The following is a 23072-nucleotide window of genomic DNA, read 5'->3' as shown; positions in this document are numbered from 1 at the left end:
TGTTATGAAATTTCTTTGATTGCTGGCCAGGCTTATCATTCTCCAGTTGTCCTCTCCCCAACCCACTTTTTGCAGGTCACCAGGCAAAGCAACCATATATAATTGAGGGGAAGAGAGGAGTAGTGTCTTTGTATATTTCAGTCAACTTGGTGTAGACCGATCTAAGAACTTGTTGGACAGATTGTGATGATTTTACTCAAATAAGGATACTTGAAATGTATCATAAACCCAGGGTGATTACTAATATGACAATACAATTTTTTCCTTCTTTCAATGAACATCTATTGAGTATTTGCTCTTGGCAAAAGCACTGATGGTGAGAATATGAAAATGAATGAGACAGTCTTACCACCTCATAGTATTGGTGAGACATATACACAAATACCTATAAGAATTTATAGCATTTATACAATGCATACTGTATTAGGAGAATCAAGCACTGTGCCCAGTACATTAACTCTTTCAATCCTTTCAATAACCCAGAGAGCTAGTTACTATTCCATTTTTAGATGAAGAACCTAAAGCTCAGAAGGGGTAAGTAATTGGCTCAAAGTTACCCATTTAGTAAGTGACAGAGCTGCTTTATCCTGGAACCCATGTGTTTAACCACTGTGCTTCACTGCTTCCCAAATGGATTCAAGACAGTATGACTCAGGTGTTAGAAGTACAAATAAAGTGGCACGTGGGTCAGAGAAGGGAGACATTGCTTCTTGAACCTCAGTTAGGGAACGGTGTGGATTTTGAGGTAAGACAGAATTGGGAAAATTACTTAACTTCTGTTAGCCTCAGCTGCCTCATCTGTAAAATGGGGAAGATAAGGAATAGGATCTACCTTATAGGTGTAAAGATTAAATGAGTTGATACATGTAAAGCACTTAGAATACTGCTCGACACATAGCACATGCTCAATAAATTTTAGCTATCATCATCATAGTCTGTGGGGAAAGGCCAATAGTAATGGGCTGCAACAGGATTGATCTCTGAGTCTTCAGTAGCTGGAACTGCAGTTTGAAGGATGGGCTGTAAACTGCCAGAGGGAATCCCTTTCTGAGTTGACTTTGAAGCAAGTTGAGCTCTGTGTAGAATAATCAAATGAAAGTCACTGTAGTGTTTCCTTACTTTCAAGGGTGGAGCTTGAGATTGCCATGGGGTAGGATGTTGCTCCTTGAAAGCCCCTATCAAAATGTATGCTGTAAGTGGGAAGCATAACCTCAAACTACTTTCAAGTGCATTCATCAGCCTAAGCAGACACTGGTGCCCTTGGGGAATGAGACGAGAGGGCTACTAAGAAGACAGACCTGGAAGGGGCAGAGCAAAGAGAGAACCTTTCTTCCTGACCAGTCCCAGGATGCCAGAGGCCAGAACCCAAAGGTAATAGTGGGGCAGTGCAGGCAGTGAAGAGGAGAAGACTAATATTGAATGAGCAGCTACTGAGGTCTGGGGACTGTGCTTAGTACTTTACATGCATTGAACCATTTAATCTCCCAACCATCCAATGAGGTAGGTACTATTATTGTCCCTGTTTAACAGAGGCTGAAACTGAGGCTCAAAGAGGTCACACCCAAGGTCACGTGCCCAAGGTCACACAGCTAAAGGGTGGAACTGAGGAGCAGGATCTGAATTTAGTTTAAAACTCCAAAGGCTGAGTTCTTTCCAGTATACCACACTGCTCACTCAGACCCACAGGACAGAGAAGTCTGTGAGTCCACTGAGCAGCAGTTGCTAGTGTTGATGACAGAGGACATAAAGAGGAACTGAATAGCTTGTACACAGTGCTGATGAGGACAACATGTCACAGGCTGGCTCCATATAGGCCAACTCTCCTATCTCTGTCCACAACAATACATTGAGTTTTACCCCTGACTCCAGGATTACCCCTTACCTTGACCAGATACTGATTCTTACCCCTGACCATTGGCCCCAGCCCCACAGGCAACAATGCATTTTATGGCTGCTTGCTATTTCACCTCAGGGTAGGAAAGTGTGGATGGTTTTACATACTTCCTCCCCACCCCCAGAGAAACACCTTAAAACATCTATCTTGCTGATAACTCCAAAAGATCTTCCTGAACAAAAGAACACACAGAGTTCTATCAATGGTTATTTATTGCTTTAACAAACAGTTACCGAGTGCCAACTATTTGCTAAGTACCATGATAGGTGCTGTCATTCTGGAGATCCTAAAGTCTGGTGATTGGAGACAGACATGAAAATCAGTTATTTAAATATAATATTGAGATACCTGGAAGCCCACAGGGGTTCAGGGTGTGCAACAGGAGTTGCATTCCTTGCCCCATGGGCCTCTGGTGGTGGACACTCTCCATAGAATGTGACAACAGGCTTGACAGAGCACAGCAAGCAGATACAAAAGTGCTTCCAACACAATGCACAAGTAACTGCCAATGAAAGGTACAGCCATCACTGGTTTGAAAAGGACAAAGGTCACCATGGGCAAGAGTAGCCTGAGAAAGAAAGAAGAAGAGGTCTTGGATCTGAGACGGGAAAAATGGTTGCAATTTTGTTAAGTGGAGACAAGGGTTAGATTAAAACATGTTTTCCTCAAGTGTTTAGCTCTTTAAATCTTGCTTTAAATGTATGCCTCCTGTGGTGATTTGGAAGTCTGTATGCAGAAAAACATGTTCTTCAACTTAATCCATTCTTGTGGGTGTGAATCCATTGTAAGTAGGACCTTTTGATGGGGTTACTTCAGTTAAGGTGCAGCCCAACTTAATTAATGAGGTTGCTTCAGTTAAGGTGGGCCTTAATCCTATCACTGGAGGCCTTTATAAGCAGAATGAAATTCAGACAAAGACAGAATGCCAGAGGCAGCAACCAGAAGCTGGGAGTCAATGGAACCAGAAAGAGAAAAGAGAAGCCAGGAGAGGCCACAATATGACAGAAAAGCCAAGGATCAAGATCACCAACAGCCAGCCCCAGAATGCTTCCAGAACAGTCTTCTGGGAGAAAACATCACCTTTTTGACACCTTGATTTTGGCCTTCTCCAGCCTCAAAACTGTAAGCCAAGAAATTTCTATTAAACCAAACTCATTGCATGGTCTTTGATTTAGCAATGAGGAAACAAACACACCTTCTATTTATTGAGTGTTGCTTGGCTTTAATTTGTATATGGTTTGTTTTTGTATTTTTTCCTCTCACTTTGTGCATTTGAACACTAGGTAAGGTGGGAAAGAGGGTTAGAGAAAAAGGAATAATGAATGAGGTTCTCTAACCTAGAACTGTCCAATAGAGCTTTCTGCAATGACTGAAAGGTTCTATTTTGTGCTGTCTAAACGGTAGCCACTAGCCACATGTGGCTATTGAGCACCTGAAATGTAGTAGTGTGACTGAGGAAATAAATTTTTAATTTTAGTTTAAATGTGGCTAGCAGCTACCATGTTGGACAGCACAGCTCTAACCACTTACCAATAGTCCATACCTACCCTAGGAAAGGGAAATTAAATATGAAGGTTTCCAGTAACCTAGTTATGGGGGGCACTTATTTGGGTGTGCATGAACTTGCTTAATCAGGGGTCATGGCACCACGGTTCCTAAAAATGACCCTGTGGAGGTTTATTCCTGATTTGTGCAGTACCTTTAGGTGCACTAGTATCTCATTTCATCCCGTAACAACTCTAAAAGGGGGCAGGGCAGAGATTATCATTCCCATGGGACCTGTAAATTTAGGTGACAAGGGCAAGGTCCAACAACTGATAAGGGTGCCTTTCCTCCTGATTGGAAGACTCTTTCCAGAGGGACAGCAAAGGGAGAAAGACCTCATGCTACGCATGCCCACTGTTCACAGCCTGGGTCTCACAGATGAGGGGAGGTGCTTTGCTTCATGTGTCACTCACTGCCTTTTACCTACTTGCCTGTGGCTAATGGGACCACGTACTATTAACAGAAAACCTACCTTATTCCCCCTCTCACTATCTTGATTTAAGCAATAGGGATGTTCTTTTAAAGTTCATTGATATTCCAAATAATTTATTGAGGATCCACCATGTCCCAGGCACTGTTCTAGGTGCTGACGATACAGCCATGAACAGAGCAAAGATCACTCTCTTGAGGAACTGACAATTCTGGTGGAGGGAGACAGAGCATAAACAAATTGGGTGTACACTGGATTTTTTTTAACATTTCAAAAAATATTTTAAATATACTGTGGTCTCACTTTTTTTATGGCACACATAACCACTGTGCTATGTATCTTTTGTGTAAATCTGGACTTGAACTTCAAGTAAACTGCCTGACTTACTGAAAGGTGGAAACACCTTTCCATTTAGTCTTTTAACATGTGTTGAGTGCCACCTATGTGCAGAGTCTGATACTGGGGACTTAGCAGAGATGCAGAAGAATGAGAAGACAGAGTCCTAGCTTAGGGAGCTGTGGTCTAATGCAGGAGGCAGTCCCTTCTTTTGGGGAGTTCCAAGGCTGGAGAAGAAGCTCACAGTCTAGTCTGGGATAGGCACGGACAAATGACTTCAGGACCCCTCACAAAGGGGCATCCCAAATGCATGCAAAGTGAATGTGGCCTGGACTTGTGAGAGTTGGGTAGCTCTCCCTCCCCACGATGATGGAAAAAAAGAAAGCAGGTGCCATAGTAGCAGCTCCATGTCCCAACAGCCAGAAGGAATTGAGGGGCAGCCCTGTCTGGATCACTGGTATCCTGGGAAAGTTTCTGGAAGAGAAGGGATTTGAAGTGCGGCTACAATGAAGAGCTCAGGAGAAGCAAGGGGTGGGATGGGGGCTTTCCAGGTAGAGGGTGCCTCCTGGGGAAGACTCTCATGGGCTGCAGATGGTGGGACAAATTAGGGTGCTGGGTAATTCATCAAACATTGGGCACAAGCCTATGCAGTCACTCCCAATTCAAACCCAGTTTAAGATGCAGAGATGAGAGGCAGGTCAGTATGGGGAAGTCTTGGCCAAGCCCTCGCTGCTGGCGAACGGTGAGGGGAAAGACCAGGGTCAGGGGCAGCGGTGGAGGGGTATGTGGGGCCAGCCTGGGATGGGTCCTTCCCTGAGCGCCCAGGTTTCCTGACAGCTGTTGAGGAAACGAGGTGAGAAAGGGCTAAGTGTGCCCCACCACCCCTCATCCCTCCCACCCCGCCCCAAATACTTTCTGTGTTTGAAATCCTTCAGGTCGCAGCAAACCTTCGGGCCTCCCGGGCATTGTCCGGGGAGCGGTTTGTGGGTAGTCGGAGGGGCCGTGCTGCCTTTGTTGTGGGGCCACCTCGGGGTTCCCTCGCGCGCCCTGGCTCAGGCTGCAGAGTGCGCGCCTGGAGGGCGGCGGTGAGGGAGGCTCGCGCCCTCTCCCTCTTCCTGCCCCCCCCCCCCCAGCATCCCGATGACCACATGACCAAGTGGGCTCGCGGCCAAGCCACAAACTACAAAATGTAGCCCCTGGAGTGAGCGGGGAGCATTCTCCCTGGTAGCCTGGGACACGGGCAGTTGGAGCTGCGGCCGAGCAGCCAGCCCTTTTGAAAGAGCTCGCTGAGGCCAGCTTGGCGGCGCTGTCCCGCGGCAGGAGAGGGGGGCTGCAGGAGAGAGGGGCCGGCAGCCAGCGAGCGCGGTGGGGACCAGCTTGCAGCGCGGCTCCAGCGCGCACACTCACCCCAGTACTGGAGCCACACAAGCTCCGCGCCCGCCCTCAGGAGCCGCTGCTCTCTCCTTTCTTGGCCTGCCAGCGCCAGCCTCTCCGCCCTCCCCGCACCCTTGCCAGGGCCGCGGCCGCAGCCTGAGAAGCAGCATGAATCTGCGGCTCTGCGTTCAGGTGCTTCTGCTGCTCTGGCTCTCCTTGACTTGGGTGTGCGGAGGTGAGTGCGCGCCCTTCCGCTCGCCCGCGCTTCCCTCGCGGCTCGATCCGGCCGCGGCTGACGCGCTCCCTTCCCTCCGCCTCCCACGTCCTTCTCGCCTCCCGGGGAGCTCGGCGCGAGACGGGCGGGAGCAGCCACGCGCCGGCAGCGCCGGACCGCGGTTGACAGGGCGCCTCTGCCCAAGCCGGCCGCCGGGACCGCTTCCTCCGAGGGCTCCGCTGGGCCATGGGCATCATCTGCCGGGCGCTGTGCCCCGCCTGGCTGTCTGACTGGTCGGTAGTGCCGCCCCTCTCGGTCACGGGAACCCAGGGTCACAGGCGTGTGTCCCATGCCCGGCGCCCCGCGTGGTGGGGAGTGTCTGTGTGGGGGACATGCCCCGCTCTCCTCGGCGATAATGGAGTGGACTGGGAGCCAATGCTGAAGGTTTCCTGGCCCCTCGCGATCCGGGGCTGCCGGCGGCCTGGGGGCACGGACTACTCGGGATGAAGTGCCAACAAGCAGACGTGACACTTGTTGCATAGGCCGGAGCGCATGGCCGAGGCGGTGGCGTTGAGCCCAGCTCTTGCTCCTTTCAGCCTTCATGTGAGCAGAGGCAGCTTACCCTGGGCGGGCCGGGCGGGTCTTCTCCAACCTTGCCCCCAGGTCCTGTCTGATCAACTCTCCTGTTCTGGTACAGGAGGCCCTCTCCACAGCTTCCATGTGACCCCAGGGACTGGTTCTTAGCCATCCTGGCTCCAGCCTTCCCTCTGCCAGGGGCACCTGCTGTCTTCACTTCAGTTTCCCCATCTCCAGGCACCGAACCAGGAACCACACTGTCTGACCTGACACCTTTATGCATCTCAGGGGACGGGGGCTTTTGCCTCCCACCCCTCTGCAAACCCCCCTTGTCAATACTTATCACCGGTGCTCCCTTTCCAGCCCCAAGCCTGGTCCCCACCCACTCCCCAGCAGCCCCAGCCCGGGGTGCCTGTCCTCTGTACCTCAGTGTCTCCTGGGGTTGCCAGTTCCCACCTTCAGCTGCTGAAGTCCTGTAATCTGGCTGTCCTTGCTGCCTGCCTGGCACCACAACAAGGGAAGGCCAAGACGAGGTGGGCCGGTGCCAGTGCCAGCTCTTGAGTCCCAGGGAGGTGGAGCAGAGGGATGGAGAGGGCAGGGCAGCAATTTTCCTAGAGGAAGTGCTCAGGACTCCACTTGGTTTCCAACCCTCCAGAATAGGAGGGTGGCCTGCAGTCCTAGGGCTACTGAGGGTTCCGGCCCTGCTTCACCTCCCTCTGTTTGTAGTCAGGGTCCTTTTTTGGCTCTTGCCTATTAGCACTGGCCCTGGGAGCACTGCTCGGCTTCTCAGGAAGGTGCATTGGTGGGGTCTGGCATCACCCACCTTCAGGTAGCTGCCCTGTGGCCTTCCTCTTCAAGACCTGAGCGCTGGCTAGAGAGCAGGCTCTTTCCTCAGAAACCCCTGTGAGGCAGGCACTGGCAAGAAGAGAGCAATGGCATCACATGGAGCCTACCAGCCAGTGTGGTTGGCGAGACAAGACAAACATGATACCACTGGCAAATAGTCCAAGGTGGTGCCTTTGAGGAAGAAATGGAATGGGTGCACCAAGGGCTTCCCAGAGGAAGCTGGGCCTCCTGGGTCTGCACACTTGAGGCTCTCCCCAGAAGCTACAGGGGAGACCATTGGCCAACAGAACCCCACTCAGACTCTTTTGGGGCCCAGCTATTGGGGCAGTACTGGCAAAGGGGAGAGCTTGTTTTAAGTGGAGGCAAGTTGGCCAAGTTGCCGGAACACTGCGGGTGTCCATCCCAGACCCTGCCACATCTTGTTTTAACTCACCCTTACTTGTTTAGTCATCTACCCCCATATCTGAGTTGTGTCAATTTGTTGCCCACACATTTTGCTTAAGCCTAGCACTGGAAACCTGCAAGGCTCCCACTGCCCTCTCTGCCCCATGATCACTCCTGGAGGAGAGAAGAGCCACATCTCTGGAGAGGGCCACCAGCCAAATGTCCAGGCACACATGTCCTTGCTTCTCCTGCCTCCTGTCTTGGGTTAGAAGCAGGGACCACTGAAATACCTTGTCCTTGGTTCTGACTTGCATGCTGTCCTCAGCCAGAGTCCCCAAAGTTCCTGGTCTGAAAACCTTGCTTCTTTCACTCCAAATTCTGTCCTGATATGGAGTGTCACCCCCACCCCCAACACATACGTATACTCCTCCACTGCCTCCTGACCTGGGATACACTTTGCTCTTCTGAGTCTGAGAGCTGCTGGGCCAGAGCCAGGTGTCCCTTGGTCTTTGTCTGAGCACCTCGCTTCCGCCCCTCCTTCCCCTTCCTCTTCCCTTTCTCTCCCCAGCCCCAGCTCAAAGCCAGCAGTCACAGTGGTACTGTGAGGACAGCCTACCGTACCCCCCACCTACTCAGGGAGGAGGCATCTCTGCTCTATCCCCAATTGCAAAGCACCCATGTAACCTGAGCCAGAGCGTGTGATGTGGCTGGGAGCTGGAAGAGTGCTCAGGGCACTGGAGGAGAAGGTGACTGTGGTGGAAGACTGGGCAAAGAAAGGAAGGGTACCTCCCTCCACCGACCAGCTCAGTCCCACAGAGCTGTGGAGGAGGCGTAACCAGCATGTTCCCCACCTGAGCATATGGACAGGCTTTTAAAGCAATCACGAGAAAGACCAGACAGCAAGAGGGAAACAAGGTGCATCACTTCTGCTGAGGCTGGTGGGTTCCTGAAAAGTTGCCCATATCTCTATGTGCCCTGGCAGGTTTGGAGTTCAGGTTGCATGAAAGTCAAATGCTGTTTTCCCCCTGACTGGGCTCCTCAGCGTGGAAATGCTGTGGCTTCCTTGCGAGTGGCACTTCAAAGAGCAATGGCTCCATTTCCTCCAAGGTTGAGATTCTTTGGGGGATCACCCCAGCCTCCCTTTAAGTATCAAATGAGCTGGAAGAAAATAAGTGCACTGGGGATGGTTCCCATTTGTAAGGGGGAACTCTTTTGTACCACCAGGACCCCTGCAGAGATGACAATCAACAGTCTCTAATTCACCCCTTTGGTCAGGACAAAGCCAGGGTTTCAGGTGTCAGTTTATCTTTGGGTGAGCCAGACTCAGAATCAAAAGTAGGAAACAGGTGGGTGATGGGATCTGGGTGCTGGAGGAGCCTGCAGACATCACGATATGAGGAGGTTACTGAGCCCCCACCCAACGGGACACAAGATGCCAGGGCCTTCAAGAGCTCGGGGAGTTTGGGGAGCTGGCATAGATTATATCAGCACTGATGTACACTTCTGGAGGGCCCCAAACAGCATTTTTCCTCCACTGGACCCAAGCCCACTCTCAATGGCCCTTGTGAGAAGCCACAGTTGTGTTGGACTCCAACAGCAGTGGGATCCCACGTCCTGTGGGATGGGTGGCAGGAAGGGAACAAGGTCAGTCAAGGGCCCCTAGAGAGAAAGAAGTTGAGGAGGCAGGGCTTGAGGATGGAAGAAGGCAGGCCTAAGGGAGAAGCAGTCACCCTAGTGGAGAAAGAATCATGGGTATCTCGGGGGCTTCTAGGTGGGTGCTCCCCAGGCCTGGCTGCCTGCTCAGTTAGCTCAGGGTGGTTCTTCTCTGAAGGCCTCCAGTCTGGAAGTCTTCCTGGCCAGAGTGCAAACCACCTTCCCTGCTCCCCAGCCTGGCTCTTGGCCTGCCTCCCTTACCCCTATCCCTCCCTCCCTGACTGCCTCAAACATGCACAGTCTTGGATGCTGAGCCTGTGGAGGTGATAGCCTCCTCATCCTGGCACTGAGCCTCTCCTCCCCATGCCCACTGTGTCCCTGGTGCCATAGCCAAATGCCATCACCCCACTCCCACTACAACTTTACCTCCAGTTGTGGAGGGCATGGAAGTGAGAACCAAGGCTTCACTTACATTTTAAAAGCCCCTAGGGTCCTTTCCTATTGCCTGCCCACACCCTCAGCGAGCCCTGACCACTCAGAGGGCATCTCTATGACCAACTTCTCATCAGCATCATTCACATATACCCTCAGTGGGCAGGTGAGCCTTGAGAGGACCCTGAGGCACAGGGCAGAAGCTGAGGCAGCTGGAGTGGGATGTTTGGTAAAGATGCTTCCCTCTTCTCTCTCCACAGCCCCAGCCTCATCACATGTGGCACCAAGAAAGCAGCTCTATGATAGCCAGACAGAAGCAGCCCCTGACCCCTGTCCACACTTGCTGCCCATTTTTGTTTTAATTCCAATAGATTATGAGTTTTGGGGAGGAGATGCTACATTAACCCACTCTGACTGTAGGCACCAAATAGCAGGATCCTATTGGGCCTGATGATGTTTCCTGGAGAAAAAGGGAAGGAAGGGAAAGACTTGAGCATGATAGAGCCTGGATGGAGAGTTAGATGATATGAGAGTGTGGGGTGGGTGTGCTTGTCTGGGTGTGAGTGAGGAGAACCTCAGACTCTGGGAGCTTGGGTGAAGAGGGCCTTAAGGACAAACCTCATCTACTTTTGTCCTAAGAGGAGAATACATGCCTGAAAATTGTGTGCAGATGCAGAAGGAATCTCAAGAGCCAAAGAGCTGAGGAAGGGGCCAGGACATGGGGATGTGTGGAGGCAGGGGAGGAGGGGAAGGAGAAGCCGCCCGGTGTATAATTGGGGAGCTAGCAGCCAATGGGAGGTTGTATGGAAACTGTGAGCTAATGGTGGGGATTCCTGGATGGCTGGAAATGGGGCTCAAGGGACAGGGATATAGCTGAGGGCAAGTCTGATGGTGCCAGGGGTGGGGGTTGGGGAGGAGACTGGAAGTCATTATCACTGGCCTCAGAAGCCATATTACTGCCAGCCAGACCCGTACTGGGCCTTGCACAAGCCCTCTGCCAGTCTGCCTCCTCCCAGCATCATCTCCTCACTCTGCCTGCCTCCTGCAGCCAGAGCCTGTCTCTGGAGCACCAGTTTAGTTTCCCTAACTGGACATCAGGCCTCGGGAGAGCAGACCTGTGTGCTTCTCTGAGGGTATTTGAGAACACCCAGCATGACTTGAATTCTATTGTCAGGGTTCAGTCTGGCACCAGGAGGCTTATACTCCAAGCCAGCTGTGGACAGATGTAGAGAGAAGCCCCAGAGAGCAGAATAGAAGCCAGCTGGGATTGGAACGGAAGGAATTTACATCAGACACTGGATGGGGGGTGTGATCTAGGGGGTGTGATCTAGAGGTTAAACAAGGTTAAGCATCAAGTGGGGAGGTGCCAATGGCAACAGCCCACCCCTCTTCTGATGCCCGGACATGCTGCTACAGGTAGCCATTCATTCATTCATTCACTCATTCATTCATTTAATATTTCTTGGCTTCTAAATATAGTCACAGGCTGAGTAGAGCCAGCATAAGGCAGGCAGAATCAGAGACTCCCTTCCCCAAGCCCCCCCAGCTATACGCATTGGGAGGGCTGCAAGGGTAAGAGTGAGCCTTGGAGAAGTCTAAACACTGATGAGATGCCCAGGCATGAGGTATGAGATCTATGGTACTCAAAAGTGTATTGGGAGGCGGGGCAAGATGGCAGACTGGTGAGCTGTATGTTTTAGTTACTCCTCCAGGAAAGTAGGTAAAAAGCCAGGAACTGCGTGGACTGGACACCACAGAGCAATCTGTCATTGGGCATACTTCATACAACACTCATGAAAACGTGGAACTGCTGAGATCAGCGAAATCTGTAAGTTTTTGCGGCCAGGGGACCCGCGCCCCTCCCTGCCAGGCTCAGTCCCGGGGGAGGAGGGGCTGTCAGCTCCAGGAAGGAGAATGGAGAATTGCACTGGCTGCTCTTACCGGAAACTCATTCTACTGATTCAAACTCCAACCATAGATAGACTGAGGCCAGACACCAGAGACTCTGAGAGCAGCCAGCCCAGCAGAGAGGAGACAGGCATAGAAAAAAAACAACACGCAAAACTCCAAAATAAAAGCAGAGGATTTTTGGAGTTCTGGTGAACACAGAAAGGGGAAGGGCGGAGATCAGGCCTTGAGGCGCATATGCAAATCCCGAAGCAAGGCTGATCTCTCTGCCCTGGGCACTTTTCCTTAATGGCCCTGGTTGCTTTGTCTATTAGCATTTCAATAACCCATTAGATCTCTGAGGAGGGCCGGTTTTTTTTTTTTTTTTTTTTTAAATCCTTTTTGCTTTTTCTAAAACAATTACTCTAAGAAGCTCAATACAGAAAGCTTCAAAGAATTGAAATTTGGGCACGTCAAGTCAAGAGCAGAACTAAGAGAGCTCTGAGACAAAAGGCAATAATCCAGTGGCTGAGAAAATTCACTAAACAACACAACTTCCCAAGAAAAGGGGGGTGTCCGCTCACAGCCACCATCCTGGTGGACAGGAAACACTCCTGCCCATCGCCAGCCCCATAGCCCAGAGCTGCCCCAGACAACCCAGTGTGACAGAAGTGCTTCAAATAACAGGCACACACCACAAAACTGGGCGTGGACATTAGCCTTCCCTGCAACCTCAGCTGAATGTCCCAGAGCTGGGAAGGGGGAGCAGTGTGAATTAACAGAGCCCCATTCAGCCATCATTTGAGCAGACTGGGAGCCTCCCAACACAGCCCAGCAGCCCAGAACTGCCCTGGGGGGACGGCACTCACCTGTGACATAGCACAGTCATCCCTCAACAGAGGACCCGGGGTGCACAGCCTGGAAGAGGGGCCCACTTGCAAGTCTCAGGAGCCATACGCCAATACCAAAGACTTGTGGGTCAGTGGCAGAGACAAACTGTGGCAGGACTGAACTGAAGGATTAGACTATTGCAGTAGCTTTAAAACTCTAGGATCATCAGGGAGATTTGATTGTTAGGGCCACCCCCCCTCCCCGACTGCCCAGAAACACGCCCCACATACAGGGCAGACAACACCAACTACACACGCAAGCTTGGGACACCAATTGGGCCCCACAAGACTCACTCCCCACTCACCAAAAAGGCTAAGCAGGGGAGATCTGGCTTGTGGAGAACAGGTGGCTCGTGGACGCCACCTGCTGGTTAGTTAGAGAAAGTGTACTCCACGAAGCTGTAGATCTGATAAATTAGAGATAAGGACTTCAACTGGTCTACAAACCCTAAAAGAACCCTATCAAGGTCAGCAAATGCCACGAGGCCAAAAACAACAGAAAATTATAAAGCATATGAAAAAACCAGATGATATGGATAACCCAAGCCCAAGCACCCAAATCAAAAGACCAGAAGAGACACACCTAGAGCAGCTACTCAAAGAACTAAAGATGAACAATGAGACCCTAGTACGGGATATGAAGGAAATCAAGAAGACCCTAGAAGAGCATAAAGAAGACATTGCAAGACTAAATAAAAAAATGGATGATCTTATGGAAATTAAAGAAACTGTTGACCAAATTAAAAAGATTCTGGACACTCATAGTACAAGACTAGAGGAAGTTGAACAACGAATCAGTGACCTGGAAGATGACAGAATGGAAAATGAAAGCATAAAAGAAAGAATGGGGAAAAAAATTGAAAAACTCGAAATGGACCTCAGGGATATGATAGATAATATGAAACGTCCAAATATAAGACTCATTGGTGTCCCAGAAGGGGAAGAAAAGGGTAAAGGTCTAGGAAGAGTATTCAAGGAAATTGTTGGGGAAAACTTCCCAAATCTTCTAAACAACATAAATACACAAATCATAAATGCTCAGCGAACCCCAAATAGAATAAATCCAAATAAACCCACTCCGAGACATATACTGATCACACTGTCAAACACAGAAGAGAAGGAGCAAGTTCTGAAAGCAGCAAGAGAAAAGCAATTCACCACATACAAAGGAAACAGCATAAGACTAAGTAGTGACTACTCAGCAGCCACCATGGAGGCGAGAAGGCAGTGGCACGATATATTTAAAATTCTGAGTGAGAGGAATTTCCAGCCAAGAATACTTTATCCAGCAAAGCTCTCCTTCAAATTTGAGGGAGAGCTTAAATTTTTCACAGACAAAGAAATGCTGAGAGAATTTGCTAACAAGAGACCTGCCCTACTGGAGATACTAAAGGGAGCCCTACAGACAGAGAAACAAAGACAGGACAGAGAGACCTGGAGAAAGGTTCAGTACTAAAGAGATTCGGTATGGGTACAATAAAGGATATTAATAGAGAGAGGGAAAAATATGGCAAACATAATCCAAAGGATAAGATGGCCGATTCAAGAAATGCCTTCACGGTTTTAACGTTGAATGTAAATGGATTAAACTCCCCAATTAAAAGATATAGATTGGCAGAATGGATCAAAAAAAATGAACCATCAATATGTTGCATACAAGAGACTCATCTTAGACACAGGGACACAAAGAAACTGAAAGTGAAAGGATGGAAAAAAATATTTCATGCAAGCTACAGCCAAAGAAAGCAGGTGTAGCAATATTAATCTCAGATAAAATAGACTTCAAATGCAGGGATGTTTTGAGAGACAAAGAAGGCCACTACATACTAATAAAAGGGGCAATTCAGCAAGAAGAAATAACAATCGTAAATGTCTATGCACCCAATCAAGGTGCCACAAAATACATGAGAGAAACATTGGCAAAACTAAAGGAAGCAATTGATGTTTCCACAATAATTGTGGGAGACTTCAACACATCACTCTCTCCTATAGATAGATCAACCAGACAGAAGACCAATAAGGAAATTGAAAACCTAAACAATCTGATAAATGAATTAGATTTAACAGACATCTACAGGACATTACATCCCAAATCACCAGGATACACATACTTTTCTAGTGCTCACGGAACTTTCTCCACAATAGATCATATGCTGGGACATAAAACAAGCCTCAATAAATTTAAAAAGATTGAAATTATTCAAAGCACATTCTCTGACCACAATGGAATACAATTAGAAGTCAATAACCATCAGAGACTTAGAAAATTCACAAATACCTGGAGGTTAAACAACACACTCCTAAACAATCAGTGGGTTAAAGAAGAAATAGCAAGAGAAATTGCTAAATATATAGAGACGAATGAAAATGAGAACACAACATACCAAAACCTATGGGATGCAGCAAAAGCAGTGCTAAGGGGGAAATTTATAGCACTAAACGCATATATTAAAAAGGAAGAAAGAGCCAAAATCAAAGAACTAATGGATCAACTGAAGAAGCTAGAAAATGAACAGCAAACCAATCCTAAACCAAGTAGAAGAAAAGAAATAACAAGGATTAAAGCAGAAATAAATGACATAGAGAACAAAAAAACAATAGAAAGGATAAATATCACCAAAAGTTGGTTCTTTGAGAAGATCAACAAGATTGACAAGCCCCTAGCTAGACTGACAAAATCAAAAAGAGAGAAGACCCATATAAACAAAATAATGAATGAAAAAGGTGACATAACTGCAGATCCTGAAGAAATTAAAAAAATTATAAGAGGATATTATGAACAACTGTATGGCAACAAACTGGATAATGTAGAAGAAATGGACAATTTCCTGGAAACATATGAACAACCTAGACTGACCAGAGAAGAAATAGAAGACCTCAACCAACCCATCACAAGCAAAGAGATCCAATCAGTCATCAAAAATCTTCCCACAAATAAATGCCCAGGGCCAGATGGCTTCACAGGGGAATTCTACCAAACTTTCCAGAAAGAACTGACACCAATCTTACTCAAACTCTTTCAAAACATTGAAAAAAATGGAACACTACCTAATTCATTTTATGAAGCTAACATCAATCTAATACCAAAACCAGGCAAAGATGTTACAAAAAAGGAAAACTACCGGCCAATCTCCCTAATGAATATAGATGCAAAAATCCTCAACAAAATACTTGCAAATCGAATCCAAAGACACATTAAAAAAATCATACACCATGACCAAGTGGGGTTCATTCCAGGCATGCAAGGATGGTTCAACATAAGAAAAACAATCAATGTATTACAACACATTAAAAACTCGAAAGGGAAAAATCAATTGATCATCTCAATAGATGCTGAAAAAGCATTTGACAAAATCCAACATCCGTTTTTGATAAAAACACTTCAAAAGGTAGGAATTGAAGGAAACTTCCTCAACATGATAAAGAGCATATATGAAAAACCCACAGCCAGCATAGTACTCAATGGTGAGAGACTGAAAGCCTTCCCTCTAAGATCAGGAACAAGACAAGGATGCCCGCTGTCACCACTGTTATTCAACATTGTGCTGGAAGTGCTAGCCAGGGCAATCCGGCAAGACAAAGAAATAAAAGGCATCCAAATTGGAAAAGAAGAAGTAAAACTGTCATTGTTTGCAGATGATATGATCTTATATCTAGAAAACCCTGAGAAATCGACGATACACCTACTAGAGCTAATAAACAAATTTAGCAAAGTAGCGGGATACAAGATTAATGCACATAAGTCAGTAATGTTTCTATATGCTAGAAATGAACAAACTGAAGAGACACTCAAGAAAAAGATACCATTTTCAATAGCAACTAAAAAAATCAAGTACCTAGGAATAAACTTAACCAAAGATGTAAAAGACCTATACAAAGAAAACTACATAACTCTACTAAAAGAAATAGAAGGGGACCTTAAAAGATGGAAAAATATTCCATGTTCATGGATAGGAAGGCTAAATGTCATTAAGATGTCAATTCTACCCAAACTCATCTACAGATTCAATGCAATCCCAATCAAAATTCCAACAACCTACTTTGCAGACTTGGAAAAGCTAGTTATCAAATTTATTTGGAAAGAGAAGATGCCTCGAATTGCTAAAGACACTCTAAAAAAAAAAAACGAAGTGGGAGGACTTACACTCCCTGAGTTTGAAGCTTATTATAAAGCCACAGTTGCCAAAACAGCATGGTACTGGCACAAAGATAGACATATAGATCAATGGAATCGAATTGAGAATTCAGAGATAGACCCTCAGATCTATGGCCGACTGATCTTTGATAAGGCCCCCAAAGTCACCGAACTGAGCCATAATGGTCTTTTCAACAAATGGGGCTGGGAGAGTTGGATATCCATATCCAAAAGAATGAAAGAGGACCCCTACCTCACCCCCTACACAAAAATTAACTCAAAATGGACCAAAGATCTCAATATAAAAGAAAGTACCATTAAACTCCTAGAAGATAATGTAGGAAAACATCTTCAAGACCTTGTATTAGGAGGCCACTTCCTAGACTTTACACCCAAAGCACAAGCAACAAAAGAGAAAATAGATAAATGGGAACTCCTCAAGCTTAGAAGTTTCTGCACCTCAAAGGAATTTCTCAAAAAGGTAAAGAGGCAGCCAACTCAATGGGAAAAAATTTTTGGAAACCATGTATCTGACAAAAGACTGATATCTTGCATATACAAAGAAATCCTACAACTCAATGACAATAGTACAGACAGCCCAATTATAAAATGGGCAAAAGATATGAAAAGACAGTTCTCTGAAGAGGAAATACAAATGGCCAAGAAACACATGAAAAAATGTTCAGCTTCACTAGCTATTAGAGAGATGCAAATTAAGACCACAATGAGATACCATCTAACACCGGTTAGAATGGCTGCCATTAAACAAACAGGAAACTACAAATGCTGGAGGGGATGTGGAGAAATTGGAACTCTTATTCATTGTTGGTGGGACTGTATAATGGTTCAGCCACTCTGGAAGTCAGTCTGGCAGTTCCTTAGAAAACTAGAGATAGAGCTACCATTCGATCCAGCGATTGCACTTCTCGGGATATACCCGGAAGATCGGAAACCAGTGACACGAACAGATATCTGCACGCCAATGTTCATAGCAGCATTATTCACAATTGCCAAGAGATGGAAACAACCCAAATGTCCATCAACAGATGAGTGGATAAATAAAATGTGGTATATACACACGATGGAATACTACGCGGCAGTAAGAAGGAATGATCTGGTGAAACATATGACAACATGGATGAACCTTGAAGACATAATGCTGAGCGAAATAAGCCAGGCACAAAAAGAGAAATATTATATGCTACCACTAATGTGAACTTTGAAAAATGTAAAACAAATGGTTTATAATGTAGAATGTAGGGGAACTAGCAGTAGAGAGCAATTAAGGAAGGGGGAACAATAATCCAAGAAGAACAGATAAGCTATTTAACGTTCTGGGGATGCCCAGAAATGACTATGGTCTGTTAATTTCTGATGGATGTAGTAGGAACAAGTTCACTGAAATGTTGCTATAGTAGGTAACTTTCTTGGGGTAAAGTAGGAACATGTTGGAAGTTAAGCAGTTATCTTAGGTTAGTTGTCTTTTTCTTACTCCCTTGCTATGGTCTCTTTGAAATGTTCTTTTATTGTATGTTTGTTTTCTTTTTAACTTTTTTTTTCATACAGTTGATTTGAAAAAAGAAGGGAAAGTTAAAAAAAAAAAAAAGAAGAAAAAAGACAAACAAGGAAAAAAAAAAAAAAAACGATGTAGTGCCCCCTTGAGGAGCCTGTGGAGAATGCAGGGGTATTTGCCTACCCCACCTCCATGGTTGCTAACATGACCACAGACATAGGGGACTGGTGGTTTGATGGGTTGAGCCCTCTACCATAAGTTTTACCCTTGGGAAGACGGTTGCTGCAAAGGAGAGGCTAGGCCTCCCTGTATTTGTGCCTAAGAGTCTCCTCCTGAATGCCTCTTTGTTGCTCAGATGTGGCCCTCTCTCTCTGGCTAAGCCAACTTGAAAGGTGAAATCACTGCCCTCCCCCCTACGTGGGATCAGACACCCAGGGAAGTGAATCTCCCTGGCAACGTGGAATATGACTCCCGGGGAGGAATGTAGACCCGGCATCGTGGGATGGAGAACATCTTCTTGACCAAAAGGGGGATGTGTAAGGAAATGAAATAAGCTTCAGTGGCAGAGAGATTCCAAAACGAGCCGAGAGATCACTCTGGTGGGCACTCTTACGCACACTTTAGACAACCTTTTTTAGGTTCTAAAGAATTGGGGTAGCTGGTGGTGGATACCTGAAACTATTAAACTACAACCCAGAACCCATGAATCTCGAAGACAGTTGTATAAAAATGTAGCTTATGAGGGGTGACAATGGGATTGGGAAAGCCATAAGGACCAAACTCCACTTTGTCTAGTTTATGGATGGATGTGTAGAAAAGTAGGGGAAGGAAACAAACAGACAAAGGTACCCAGTGTTCTTTTTTACTTCAATTGCTCTTTTTCACTCTAATTATTATTCTTGTTATTTTTGTGTGTGTGCTAATGAAGGTGTCAGGGATTGATTTAGGTGATGAATGTACAACTATGTAATGGTACTGTAAACAATCGAAAGTACAATTTGTTTTGTATGACTGTGTGGTATGTGAATATATCTCAATAAAATGATAAAAAAAAAAAAGTGTATTGAAGGATGTAGGAGAACACTGACCTGATGCTTGGAATTTGCTTTTAAATCCTTCCACAAAGAAAAAAAGAAGAGATAAGTTTATGCTATGAGGAGTGCAGTGGGGAGTCACTGCCTTCTCTGCCCCATCCAAGTACAGGTGTAATGTCCCAAACTGCATCTGCAGTGATTTTACGTTCCAAGGAAAGAATATGTTTGTGCCTGTCAGAAACATGATATAACTCAAAAGGACATACCTTGCAAGATAGGAGTCATGGGTTCCCCTGGTCCCTTGTCAGGGTAAAAAATGCTAATTTTTCATCAGGATAGAAAATAAGAACAAAGAAAAGCTATGAGTAGCGCCACCTCATGGAGAGATTGCCCTCTCCCAGGGACCTGTGATCCATGGCCCGCCCCCGTTCCTTGCTAATAGGCTTTCTCCTTCTCACAGGGCCCCTGATGCAGCCTTCTGATGGGAAGGGGCTGCAGGAAAGCAGCATCTGCCAGTGGGTACAGCCCAGAGGGTCAAGGAATGGACCAGGGCCTTGGCAGGGAGGTCGGAGGAAATTCTGCCGCCAGCAGCTGCGCCTCTCCCATAAGGGCCCCATGCCTTTCTGAAGCAGTTACTTGAGCCTCTGGTCAGTGGGACACCCTGTTTCTTATCACTCGCCGGACACAGCCACCAAGCCATGGTGGCATGACACATGGCATAGGGGCTTAGAGCTGGAAAGAAGTTTTAGTGCCCCTGCCCAGTCCCTTCATTGTATAGTGAAAGAGCCTGAGGCTCAGAGAGATGCTTGACACTTGGGGCTAGTCTTCTGATTCCCCCAGAGCTAGGTGCTGGCTCCCCTCCATCCTGCTGCCTGGGGTTGGGCCAGCCCATTTGGAGAGTTCTAGAAACCCTGGGTGCCTTGGAGCTGGGGAGGGTTGTTCCAGGATGTGCCTACAGGTGCAGCAGCATGGATCCTCCCGAGGGAGGCAGAGAAGCTCTGGGGAGGGGGCTATCAGACAGAGAAAAGGAAGAGAGTTGTGGCTGTGGTCGCCTCAGAACTGGGGAAAAGAGAAAAATCAAAAGCAGCAGCAGAGAGAGCAGGGCCTAAACCTGCCCCCAAGACCTGGGCTGTCTCTCCCACTGCTGCCAGCACAGGGTGGCACCAACTCAGGGGCCTTGGGCTTTAGGTTCAGGGTTCTGGCGGAGTGGGGGAATAAAGGCTGTCTCCTCCCCTTTCCTGGGTGGTTCTTTTGGCCTAGGACATGTCAGTGACTTCTTTCTCGTCATTTTTGTCTCTTTAGGACTGACTGATGGGACCCCCAAGTGCCCGCCCCCTGTAGTTCTCTCTGCTCCATAGATTGGTCTGCTTCTCTGGAGCTCTCACATCCATCTGCATCTTGCACCTGTTCCAGCTGCTGATGGTCCCGGCTCTTCTCACCCACCAGCTTCCCTGAATGGCATGGTCCTGCCCTACTTTGGATGATTCCCTTTCTCCAAGACCCATTTGGCCCATCTTCCTGGTTCCTCTCCAGACTGACTTTGGAGACCCAGTACTGGAAGGCCTTCTTTGCCTTCCTTCTTCTCTCAGGCTCTCCCCACACTCTACTCCCTCCCTTTACCATCTAGATGCCCCAGGCCCTCACTTGGCCCTTCCTTCCTCATGTATGCCCTGAGGTCTGGGTAGAAACACTCTCTTCTTCAATTGGCTCCAGCAAATCCCATGTTTACTTGTTACTGGGACCCTTCGGCCTGGTCTCCAGGAGATGAACACAGAAATGAGCAATGAGAGATTCTTCTTAGGAGGTCTGGGCATCTGGAATCTAGACAGGGGCATTGGAAGGTGTTGGAACTCTGAGGAAAGAGGGCTGAAACATGGGAGAAGAGGAGGAAAAGCTGGTGGGGCTTCTTCTTCATTCCCATGTTTGATGCAGTGAAGGAAGAGACTAGAGAGGGTCCCACGATGTACTCTGTCACTTCGCTCACCGTTCTGCATCTCTTAACACTCCCTTCTCCTTCCCACCCCCAGCTACTTCAAGCTCCAGCTCAGGAGGGCAGGGCTCTGGGTCTGAGATGGCTCTATACCCTCCCAGAAACAAAAGCCATGCAGGAGAATTGTTTTTGCCAAGAAGCACAGAATATCACAGCTGAAAGGAACCTCAGAGGTCACTTAGCTCCACCCCTTTATGCAAACTCCTGCCAAAAAAACAGAGGCCTGGAAAGGGACAGTGACCTGTTCAGGGTCACCGGAGAGCTAGAATGAAGACTCAGGTCTTACCATGTCTACACTTTATCATATCTTTGCCCCTCTTTGTGATGTCTTTTCAAAACAAATGAAGTGCCTTTTCCCGGGTTTGGGGCTGGGGGTGGCTGGGAAGGGAAAGGCAGGCTGGCTGTGAACTGCCCTGTCATGGGGATGGAGCTGCTCCCTTCTCCCTTGCTGGTTTCATTCCCCAACCTGGGCTGAAAAGTTCTAGAACTGACCAGCTACCCCTATTCCTGTAGCACTCCCAGGCCTGGGATATTTTCACAGGGGCAGGACAGGCACCTTCACTGTTTTTCAGGAGACAGGAGGTGGCCCTAGGTAATTAGGCTCTATAGCTTTCCTTTCTCTGGCACCATCTCCCCACTCCCTCTAGCTTGGTGTTTATTGGACCTTCCCTCACCATGGCCTATGCTTGGGGAAAGTGGAGAAGGAAGCATAGAAGAGAAGGAAAGGAAGAGCAGAAAGAAGGAAGAGAAGAAAGAGATGGGAGGAATTGCAGGTGGGATAGCACACCCCAGGAGGCCCCATCTTCCATGAGGGGTCTTCCCTAGACCTTCCCTGTAGTGGGCTTTCTTGCTTTATGTCTAGATAAGTTTCCTTCTCAGAGGCCTCCCAGGAAGGAGAAGAAGGAAGACGAGAGCCTGATGCCCACCTACACATATGTAGGGACAGAGGGAGTCAGGGCTCTCCAAGTCCCATAATAACCACCAATGTTTGCCTATCTCTTTCCCCATAAACCCCTGACCTCTGCTGCTGCTAACACTACTACTGCTGTTGCTGCTGCTGCTGCTTCAAGGCCCACCCCGGGGAGATGGGCTGGGCACCAGCCTCCCCCCACACCCCTCAGGCAAGCAGTGGGGGTTGGCCAGTGCCTGGAAAGTCTCTTCTGCCACTGATGCCCCCTCCAGGAACTGGGCCTTCTTCCCCATCATTCTTGCATCTCCTGCCTTATCAGCCTGCTATGATCTGTAGCCAAGCCTGGCCCCATGGGGAGGGGGAGAAAAAGGGGATGGCTGAGAAAGATGGCAGATGCCAGGGAGAGGAGGGTAGTGGGTGGGCTGGGGGGAGGGGGATGTCTTATTTAAAGTGATTGTTTATGATTCTTATACTAATTTATACAAAGATATTAGGCTCTTTTCATTAAGAATTTGTCCCCTTCCCATAATTGTGTTTGTAAAGATTGTTTGGTGTAAATATGTCTTTACAATAAAGAATTAAAAGCTGACAATTAGCCTTTACCTTGGGAGGTCATGTTCAGGAGGGGAGTTCCTCTCGCCTGAGGTATATGATTGTGCCCGTGCATGTACAGGGATGACAGGGATGTAAGTGCCTGTATTCCAAAAAGTTTCTAGGTCAACTGGCCTCAAACCAATTTGACACAAACTTGTGAAAGTAATCTCTATGCCTAATGACCAGTTCACATAAAATTCAGCCTACTTTTGAATGCTTTGGCATCAGTTTGGGTGTCTTTTTTTTTTTTTTTTTTTGCAATGGCATTTAATAGATTTTAAAAATCAATTTATTTAAGAGCACTCCAATTAATTGTGGGATTTCTACTAAAAATGATTTTGTATCCTTGGTGGGTGTCTTTTATTTTATCTACCTTTGAACACTTCGGGGACTTTTTAGCAAGTTTGCCTTTTTTGAAAAATGTTATGTTTCTAG

At 47.5% G+C, this 23072-nt stretch overlaps 1 protein-coding gene across 1 annotated transcript; it reads left to right on the top strand.

The window, feature by feature from the left end:
- The first annotated feature begins 19059 nt into the window (after nt 1-19059).
- Nucleotides 19060-22867, top strand: APLN (apelin). The gene is made up of 3 exons (XM_037822834.1): nt 19060-19078; nt 19568-19775; nt 20446-22867. The coding sequence occupies exons 1-2, from the start codon at nt 19060-19062 to the stop codon at nt 19768-19770; spliced, it is 222 nt and encodes a 73-aa protein (XP_037678762.1). The 3' UTR covers nt 19771-19775; nt 20446-22867.
- The last annotated feature ends 205 nt before the right edge of the window (nt 22868-23072 follow it).

This window comes from Choloepus didactylus, chromosome Y, assembly GCF_015220235.1.
Source record: "Choloepus didactylus isolate mChoDid1 chromosome Y, mChoDid1.pri, whole genome shotgun sequence".
NCBI classification, from domain to species: Eukaryota; Metazoa; Chordata; class Mammalia; order Pilosa; family Megalonychidae; genus Choloepus; species Choloepus didactylus.
Note: the sequence above shows the minus strand (reverse complement) of the source record. Positions and strands in the feature narration are given on the sequence as shown.